This window comes from Planococcus citri, chromosome 1 (genome assembly GCF_950023065.1).
Source record: "Planococcus citri chromosome 1, ihPlaCitr1.1, whole genome shotgun sequence".
NCBI lineage: Eukaryota > Metazoa > Arthropoda > Insecta > Hemiptera > Pseudococcidae > Planococcus > Planococcus citri.
The window spans coordinates 65747865-65758345 of record NC_088677.1 but is presented as its reverse complement, the minus strand read 5'-3'; the positions used below and the strand labels follow the sequence as shown (position 1 = coordinate 65758345).

General features: G+C 34.2%; 1 protein-coding gene across 1 annotated transcript; it reads right to left on the bottom strand.

Annotated features, from left to right (window-relative positions):
• Positions 1-621: 621 nt before the first annotated feature.
• On the bottom strand, positions 622-8322 carry LOC135842489 (uncharacterized). Its single transcript, XM_065359970.1, has 14 exons — positions 8193-8322; positions 6742-6863; positions 6607-6648; positions 6207-6319; positions 5704-5914; positions 5454-5616; positions 4961-5085; positions 4827-4871; positions 4610-4719; positions 4316-4523; positions 4087-4231; positions 1306-1458; positions 1105-1214; positions 622-917 (listed from the first exon to the last, which is right to left on the bottom strand). Exons 1-14 carry the CDS (start codon positions 8287-8289, stop codon positions 699-701), a joined length of 1863 nt encoding a protein of 620 aa, XP_065216042.1. The 5' UTR covers positions 8290-8322; the 3' UTR covers positions 622-698.
• Between the last annotated feature and the right edge of the window lie 2159 nt (positions 8323-10481).

The following is a 10481-nucleotide window of genomic DNA, read 5'->3' as shown; positions in this document are numbered from 1 at the left end:
TTGCCAAAATTGTCAAAAATTTCCTTTTTTTGTAAAAATTGTGAGATTTCTTAATTTTTGGCGAGTTGACGAAAATTTATACTAGTCATGTTTTTTCGTCTACATTTTTATGAAGTAGTTTTTGGATGAAATATGTACAATGGTCGTGATTTCAGCCAAAATTGCTACGAAATTTGTGGTTTTTTTGGTCTTGCTTGCCCAAAAAGTTCTCTTTTTGTTTCAAAGTTTGACAAACAAAAGTCCTGTTTTTTACGAAATTGCTTCTCAGCTCCTTTTTTATTGTCAAAATTTCAACTGCCCTCAAATTTTTTCATTTCTTATAAAAAAATTTCAATATTTTTGAAATTTCATAAAATAAAATAGCTAATTTTTCAATAAATTGTTTCATTGTCATTGTACTCTTTCTTGGTATGAAAAAACTCACCAGCTGTGTTTGAGTATCTGCGGAAAACATGTTCAAATCACCTCATCATTCGGGAACCGGGTCCAAATGCACCAGAAATGGGTCCAAAATTGAATTACATAAGAGGTAAACGAATTAAAAGTTGATCGCTGTGGGTATTTCGATAATCACTCTGAAGTTTATTCGAATATGTGTTTCAATGTGTAGTATGATTCACATGGAATAATAATGATTGTATTTAGAAAAAATACTATCAAATTGACACGAAATAGGCTACCTACAGCATTCTGGTATTTCAGCTTATGAAACTTACGAAAAGAAATACACAAATAATTGAACAAATTGCAAGTGATGAATACTCGATCACTGCAGCTATTTTCAACCTTTTATCTTGATGCATATTCGATAAGGATTCCTCAGGAATATATTCATCACGAGTAGAATGGAAAACTTTAAACAGTTTTGTTTTCATTGTGCTTTTATTGCATTCGTTTTCTTCAGAATTCAAATTTTCCTAAATTTGAAAACATACAAAAGATGAGAAATGTATGAATATGGCTGAAAAACTTCACATGATCATATGTTACAGTACGGATGATAAAAAAAAAAAGCATCGCGCTTGAGTTTCTCACAAACGCGTTACTTGAGTCGTTCCTCGCACTCGGCTAGATAATAAATTGAAGTAGTAGGTATGTACCTACCATGCTCAGTGATGAGTTGAATGAATGCGATTTTTTTGCTAATCGAACCAAGTAGGCAGTGATACAACTAGATATTCCCAAAATTATCAATAACATTATGTATCCAAGCACTGAAGCAGAAAACATAAACGAATCAGATTAAAACATGATACCTACTTATGCATAAAATTTCACACAAGAGTCTTTTATGTCGTCACTTACTGAAATTGGGAGCAATCAAAGTGAAATTGGGAATTGAATTGATCAAAATTGTCAGAAAAATTGTAAACAGTAGCAGGGATATTACTTTCGATGTCAGCTTGATGTTACTTATTGGCGAAATTAAAAATGATGGCAGCATCACTAAACACAGAGCTATAAAATGGGTTAGCTATTTTATTCACTTTTTTTAAAAAACAAACGAGTGTACCTACTCATTCTACCTCGTATTTATGTAAGTAGAATTTAAAATACCTATTACTAAATTTACTGCAATGTCAGGAAGTCTGGAAGGGAGTGAGAATCCTATACTGCAAACCCTCTCTAATGGAGATGTTAAAATAGCATGCTCAAATGAGCAAAGCTTTAGAGCAGTGTATAGTGCACTGGAGGCTATATACCTAAGGAAGAATTCTAGTCACAAAATGTATGAAATTGGGCACCATACAACTCAGTTGAAACAAGATAACCCCTATCAGGTAGTTATGAGGGTGCTACCCACCCTTCCACTTCACCTGAGGATATTAAATTAGAATCGATTAAAATTGGATAATGATGCAATTAATTTCACCAATGTAATTATCAAAAAAACAAAAAAGTGAAAAAAGAATAATCTGCAGAAATTGTGAGTAAAAAATCATATAAGGTTGTATTTCCACTCTTGTACGTGTATCTTAGCCCAAAAAATTTATGAAATTGGGTTCTTGTTGCTCACTAAAGTGAAGGTGTGGTCAGATCCAAGTTAGTACCTGTGTTTGAGAATTGAGACAGACACTGTTTCAATCAGTGGGTATTTTCAGACCACAGTTAGGACCTCTGTTTGAGCCAGACACTATTTCTATCAGTGGGTATTTTCAGACCCAAGTTAGGATCTGTGTTTGAAACTGACAGTATTTCAATCAGTGGGTGTTTTCAGACCCAAGTTAAGACCTGTGTTTGAGACAGACACTGTTTCAATCAGTGGGTATTTTCAGACCACAGTTAGGACCTCTGTTTGAGCCAGACACTATTTCTATCAGTGGGTATTTTCAGACCCAAGTTAGGATCTGTGTTTGAAACTGACAGTATTTCAATCAGTGGGTGTTTTCAGACCCAAGTTAAGACCTGTGTTTGAGACAGACACTGTTTCAATCAGTGGGTATTTTCAGACCACAGTTAGGACCTCTGTTTGAGCCAGACACTATTTCTATCAGTGGGTATTTTCAGACCCAAGTTAGGATCTGTGTTTGAAACTGACAGTATTTCAATCAGTGGGTGTTTTCAGACCCAAGTTAAGACCTGTGTTTGAGACAGACACTGTTTCAATCAGTGGGTATTTTCAGACCACAGTTAGGACCTCTGTTTGAGCCAGACACTATTTCTATCAGTGGGTATTTTCAGACCCAAGTTAGGATCTGTGTTTGAAACTGACAGTATTTCAATCAGTGGGTGTTTTCAGACCCAAGTTAAGACCTGTGTTTGAGACAGACACTGTTTCAATCAGTGGGTATTTTCAGACCACAGTTAGGACCTCTGTTTGAGCCAAACACCACCTATTTCTATCAGTGGGTGTGCTCAGACCCAAATTAGTACCCGTGTTTGAAACAGACACTACTTCAATGAGTGGGTGTGTTGACACCCAAGTTAGGACCTGTGATTGAGACAGACACTATAATTATTTCAATCAGTGGGTGTGCTCAGACCCAAGTTAAGACCTGTGTTTGAGACAGACACTGTTTCAATCAGTGGGTGTTTTCAAACCCAAGTTAGAATCTGTGTTTGAAATTGACACTATTTCAATCAGGTGTTGTTTTCAGACCCATGTAAGGACCTATGTTTGAAACAGACCGTATCTCAATCAGTGGGTGTTTTCAGACCCAAGTTAGTACCCGTGTTTGAAACAGACACTGTTTCAATCAGTGGGTGTCTTCAGACCCAACTTAGGACCTGTGTTTGAGACAGACACTGTTTCAATCAGTGGGTGTCTTCAGACCCAAGTTAGGATCTGTGTTTGAGACAGACACTGTTTCAATCAGTGGGTGTTTTCAGACCCAAGTAAGGACCTATGTTTGAAACAGACACTATCTCAATCAGTGGGTGTTTTCAGACCCAAGTTAGTACCCGTGTTTGAAACAAACACTACTTCAATGAGTGGCTGTGTTGACACCCAAGTTAGGACCTGTGTTTGAGACAGACACTATTTCAATCAGTGGGTGTTTTCAGACCATTCCAGCAAAATATGTACCTGGTTTTGTAATGAAATTTTTTTGTAAAGATAACCAAATAAATTTTAAGAATGGGAAGTCCCTCAATTTTTTGAAAAAGCTCTTTGTCAAAGTTGAATTCAAAAAAGTTTTGTTTTCTAAAAAAAATTAATTTCTTGCAAAAATTGCTAAAAATGAAAAAGTTGTTTTTTTTAGATGCTAAAATTTTCAAAAAGTATTTCTTTTTTCTAGAATTACCAAATAAATTTTGCTTTTTGCAAAACTGCCAAAAATCGTTTTTTTTTTCAAAAACTACAATAAATTTTCCATTTTTTGAAAAAAAATTTTTTTAATGTTTTTTTGGTGAAATTCTACAAAAAAAATGGTCCAAATCGCTAAAACTTGATAGAAAGTTCTAATTGTACAATGTACCTACCTATATATTTATTTTTTTTTGCTAAAATTGTGAACAAGTTTTGCTTTTTTGGTCAATAGATACCACCAAAAAGATCTTGCTTTTGATTGAAAATATCAAAAATCTTGTCTACTATGGTCTTCACAACTACATTATGTAGGTAGATACAAAAATATTTGTACAAACCAATAAAAGTTGAACACCAAACGACTTGCAAAGAATTGCTTTTCATTTTCAAGGTTACTTCGACGTTCAATTTGGGGTACTCGTATTCTTCTTTCATGTTGGTGATTGTCCATAATGATGGTACTCCAGGGTGCTTAGACAATACCTATGGATTTAAAATCGTATTCGGTAGGTAATGCATTAAATATAAAATAGGTTCAAATACATAATTAAGTAAACCAAGGTGTACTTTTAGCAAATAAAGGTCCATAGCGGGTGTATTGTAAGTAAAATTCAAACAACACGTTCGAGGTTCCCATGGCCAACTAGCATAATTCATGTCACATCTCGTAGGTAAACGCACTGATGTATCCCACATCATAAGGCCACCAGCATATATCGTCAAGTCACCTACACCGAATGTTTCATTGTAAAAGCGGTCTTCTGGAAACAAGTGGCTGAAATTTTTTCCATTTTTTGCTTTTTAAAATGCAATAATTGTTTATCTATGCTCTATGCGTTTTCCAATAGAAATATTCATTACTTGTTTAAAATCAAACTAGGCTTCCATATTGAATGAACGTCAAAATTTCGTATATACCAAAGGTTTCCGAATTTCTGTTTGTCCCAGGTTATTCGGCCATCACGCCATTGCTGTCAAACACATACATGTGAGTAGGTATGTACAACAGTGGATTAAAAGAGATTCCCTCGTTTAACCTTGCATACCTTAATAGAGTTCAGTTTTGTACCAGACTTACCACGTGGATTTTTCCAATCAATAAAAATATTCCATCTTCGATATTCTAACAAATTGGATCAATCGAATGTAATTAGCATTCTTCATCGATAAATTGCACGTTTAAAAATAGGTAAAATATGAAGAAAATCTTACCAAATCAACGTAACTAAAGTACAAATCTATTAAAGGACTATCCACTTGCGACACATTCGCTTCAGATGGAGGTGAAAGCAAGTTGAGAGTGGAAAAATTACATTTGACCTGCTCTTCAAAGGTGCCTGTTGAAAAATCTCAACAATAAAATCAATTTTGAAGTAGTAGGTAAAATTTTTCAGGTTACTGAAATTCTAGAATGAATAATGTCCAGATTACTCTAGGTAAAAATGAAAACCCGCCTCCTGGGCCAATTTTGGGGAGCTGCAGACTATTCAAAGGATCTAATCAGTGACATCTTGGCACTTTATGGTGCAAATTTGGACCATCCTGGTTCATTTGAGGGGACAAGGGCTGAACTTTTCAGGTTCAGTTGGCAGTATTTCTAGTAGTTGATATTATTTGTTAGTGCCTACTACGTACAATGGACAGACAATTTCTTTCTACAAAAATAATATGTTTAAAATGATGATGATAATGACATTATACGAACTTGGATCTGAGATACATCGTGTGGAATTGTAAAGACTGATGTTCCTGTGTAATTCCACATCAATCGATATCGAATAATTGGGTGGCTCATTATTGTCATCTTTCGGTTTCATTTGTCGAGTTTTATTCACTGTCCATGGTGATTCAATTTCAGCATTTACAACCTTTATTAAATGTTACAAATTGAAAATCAAAGTTATCACCTGTGATCTTAACAATGAGTGCACAACTTGCACAAGGGATTCACTTACACTGTCTTGATGAATAATGAATAGGGAATTTGGTGAACTGGTTTTCAAATCAAGCTGACAAGTATGATTAAACCATGGCCTGCTTTTTACTGTGACCTGACACTTTGCTTGTATACTGATATATTTCATCAAAAAGATTATTGTTCCGTTATGCATTATTGTGGCGTTATAGTCAGACACAAGTAAAGATTTATTCTTTGGAAATATATAGCTGGAATAAAAATAACGTAACACTATAACATTATGGTTACCATCCATTATACTTTTGAGAATGGGTACCTATTAACCTGTACCTATACCTATATAACGGTACCTACTTGTGGTGCCCACCAAAAAAATTTCACATTAGAGTGCATGACATTCAATTTTGCATCGTTTCATATATAAAAAAAAACCTTGTAGTGCTTGATTTGGGGACCACAAGGCTTCACAATGGCCAGGATTAAATCTACCTATGTATTTAATCTATATAGAGACGAATTCTTGAAAAATAAGTAGCATACTTGGTCAAAATGAAATCCGGTTTCCATATTTGGTCCATATCATTCTGAATATTTAAAGAATATGTATTATTATGTTCATTTGGCTCCCAAATCATTTGCTTGTCTTCCCAAATCTAGATATAGGTAACGAAGTTGACAAAAAGATGCTTGAAATCTACGAAAAATACTTCTAACACATTCGCAGAAATATCGAGTATTCCCCAAAAATCTTTATGTTATTTGGGTTGGTTACAGTGAATAACTATATAGGGGTGATGACATTCTACCAATCATATGCGAGCTATTTCACGTCGCCAACTTGTATTTTTAGCAAAAAAAAACTTCCTTTCGGGTAAGTACTCGAAATTTCTGTGCACCCTGTAGGTAGCTATTCTAGTAATCGGAATTTCAAAATACTAACAGCTTTGGCATCTCCAATCAATTGAAATATTCCTGAGACGTCCTGTAAAATCAATTTCTTACTCAGCAAAGAATATGTATATAGGTACTAAAAAATGTAATCACGTTGAGAGAAAAAACCGACGAAAAAACTTACTATATCAGCGTAAAATACATTCAAGTCGAGTGCTTGAAGGTAATCTGGAGAAGTAATATCCGGTAAAATGGATGCATTATAGTTTGAAAATAATTGACACCTGAGTTTTTCTGAGGAGTTGCCTGTTGAAATGTTTTAAAGTACGCACGTGATCGATAAAAATAATCAAAATTTGTTCTAAAAGTAGATAATAATAATTCCCCAAATCCAAATTTCACCATTTCCAGCCATTCTGGAGCCTCTATCCAGCGCGATTTTTTAATTTCTCCAGAATTTTGACAAATCAAAAGTTTCTCGTTTGCCAGGAAATTTTGGAAATTTTGGAAATTGTCACGAATCGCTGTATTTCGCCACGCCTTCTGGAGCATATTCAAAATTCTGGAGAAATCGAAAAATCGCGCTAAAGGCTCCAGAATGGCTTGGTGAAATTACTTTAAAAAAAAAAAACATAAATCACCAAAAACAGTCAATTTTTAATTTTCAAACGTTCGCCAAAAGTCGAAAAATGCAGATGGGCAGCTGTATTTGGAAAGGGGGGTTTAAACCATGCTCTTTCCAAAAATCGCGGTCCCATTCAAATTGGAGGGTGACACCTCAAGATAGTGAGGCCTGCAAAAAATGTTATAGGAAATACCAGTTTGGTCCTGATTATAACAAAATTTGACAAATTAATGTTAGGTGTCTATCCACTAATATTAAGGAACCCTTTTTTAAATTTTTTTTTCGCCATTCCAAGAATTTGGCATTACTTGCAAAAATAATATGATTTTGAACCCATTCAACGGTTGTGTAAAATGACCGAAAATTTTTTTTTAAAAATTCAAAAATGGTTTTCTTCTGAATGGATATCATTTATTAGGTACGATCAATATTACCACCAAAATTTTCATTTTTTTTCGATTCTCGATGTAAAATTCAAATTTTGAAACCTCGGTGGTAATGGTTCAAGCTGGGGATCCAAAATTTTTCCTATAGTCTTTTAAAGATCCTCAACATAGCCTATTTTTTTTTTTTGAATCTAGAAATCGAATTGGGATGAGAATGAGAAATTGCCTCCTGAAGTTTATGGGGCAAATCTAGGAATCTTACGAGCAGAAGTTTGAGGATTCTGCTGGAAATCTGGAAATTTCCCGTGTGTTGGTTGGAAAATTTTCTAATGAAGTTTTTGGGACAAATCTGGGTATCTTACTAGCAAAAACTCGAAGTCCATAATTCTCCTCTTTTCGCTTGGTATACGTAAAATATATCCCTTCGTGAGTTATTTTGAAGAATCGTAGTGAAATTATCTCAAAACGATAATGGTAAGAATTTGAAATTTCATGTTCAATATTTCACTTTTTCTGGAAAAACTCGAAGTTTTAGCGAACATTTAAAGACTAGCATGCTTACGGATATTTACGAGTAAGTACCTTATTATTTTTAATTGTACGAGAATATCTCTATTTGCATACCTGTTTCAGCTTCGCAGTGGTGTCTGCTTAAGCATGTTACGCTTCCTAAAATGGAAAAAATCGCGAAAAATTTTGCAAACGTTTGACCCAAAATCATTTCAACAATTTAACCTGTTGCTCAAAGTGACGTGTACTCATGTATGTATATTATAAAAGCGAAACTTCTATTTTGGCAGAAAGTTAGATATACTTAATCTGAGTCGTATCGTCGTGGTATCATTAACCACGGATGTGAAGATAACTAAAAAATAGCCATGAACTTGAACTTCCGACGGATACGTAGTTCATTACATTTTACTGTACTTCCTATTGCCAAATACTTCTTTGAACCATTTTGGATTCTATAGGTCATTTTCGTACGATATTATAGATACCAGTTCTAGAATGAATTTTAAACCAGTTTTGTATTTAAATTCCAGCAAAAATGAAAACAAAACCTAATTTTCAAGAATAACAAAGGGATTTATTTTGTGGACCATTTTAGAGCCCACTAGCCCACTTTCCTCCAACCTTTTCGATGGCCCCCTTGTCGAGATGGTAATATGTTTTCAAAACCTAAGAGCCAAAATCTAATGTTGACAATGGAAATCGGAGGTATGTACTTTGAAAAATGAAAAAAATTACCTATTATGACTTCTTGCCTAACTTGAAAATTGAAGGGGCTACAAATGATTTTCAATTTCAAAAAATCGCGATGAAAAAAATAAATGCGGAAGTGAATACTACGTCAAAAAATAAACAAATTTTGTTATGATCATTTTTTTCTCACTTTAAAATTTAAAAAGTTTTTGAAGCTCAAAAATTGTAAATTTAATCAAATTTTTAGCAAATCAAAAATTGTTGAGCTTCAAAAACTTTTTAAATTTTAGGGTAAGAAAAAAAATAACAAAATTTGTTCATTTTTTGAAAATAGTATATTCCTTTCCGCATTAATTTTTTTCATCTCAATTTTTCGAAATTAAAAATCCAGCGCCACGTAAGTACATATATTGGTCCAATGGAATATAATTGAAAACACACTGATTGAAGAGCTATCAAACCAAACACTCAATTTGGACGAAAGTCCCTGAAGAGATACGTATTAAAGTATAGGTATAAATTCAGTTCACTCAGCAAGGAATAAAAATTGCTACCGCTGAAAAGCATGATGAATCCTGAGTTCAGGTAAGCAAAGTTGTGCTACAATTTTGCAAGCTAGGCAAAAAGTCATGGTACATAATTTTATTCCATTTTTAAAAGTACTATACCAACCTCCATGGTCAAACTTGGATTTTGGCACCTAGATTTTGAAAATGTATTTTGCCCCCTCAATTTTGAAAAGCTCCTTCCCTAAAATGTTTGCACAATTATCTACTAATCATACAAAATCAATTTTTTTACAGTTCGAGCATGAACGATGCGGCTGTGGTCAATTAAGTCACCATAAATGGCTGAAGAAAAGTACGTACAAAATGTGGACCGACATACAGCATTTGTTGATTGACCGCATATTGGTAAGTTTTCGTTTTTCAATTTGATTTTTTCTTTCTGGGGTCTACACAAGAAACAATTGAAGAAATGTGTGTCCTTGATGAAACTGAAGAACGCATTGTTAAATGTCAAATCTCTTAAGCTACGTACGTGCCTGCATTCCTCAATATGAAATTCTTGTAAATGCTGCTGACCAAGCAGCTCGGGATCTCGACGAGAAATGGATCAGATTGAGATTAAGATAGATCAGTGAGTTTTTTTATGTAATAATGTTTTTATTAAATAATTTAAATGTGTAGTACAATATTTAACTAGGAAAATAATGTATGCCAACCATGATTTTTGAAACGGCTTTACACCAGTTCTAATTACAACCAGCAACCACAATAGATTTCAAACATTCTGACGTTCTGGAGGTAGATACATTTTTTAATTTTTTTCTAATTTATTTTTTGCAGAAACACCAACAAGATAACCATTAAAAAACCGTTATCGCTGAATCAATCGAATCAGTTCAAAGCTAAATTAGAACCTAAGAAGATTAGATTCGAAGATTATGAAGGAAAAATTATACTCCCACTCTGTATGAGTTCCAACTATGATTTTTGAAACAGCTTTAAGATCGGTTCTAATTACAACCAGCAACGACAATCAGGGGCGGATGGGGCACTTTAAAGTTACCGGGATTTGGCGCCGGTGCCGATGTGACGCTAGTTTTTTGGAGGCGATGATTGGAGGGGGGGGGGGGTGACAAAGGAATAAAATCTTGTGTACTTTTTTTTGAATTTTTTTACCTTGAATATTTCAGCCAATGTGGTC

Excerpts from the sequence above, each read along its gene's own strand:
- LOC135842489 (XM_065359970.1), bottom strand. The coding sequence starts at position 8,289 with ATGATTTTGGGTCAAACGTTTGCAAAATTTTTCGCGATTTTTTCCATT. Across the intron at positions 6,320-6,606 it reads TGATTGGAGATGCCAAAGCT|ATTTGGGAAGACAAGCAAAT; the intron begins GTTAGTATTTTG and ends ACCTATATCTAG. Across the intron at positions 4,524-4,609 it reads CCTAGTTTGATTTTAAACAA|CCACTTGTTTCCAGAAGACC; the intron begins GTAATGAATATT and ends AAAAAATTTCAG.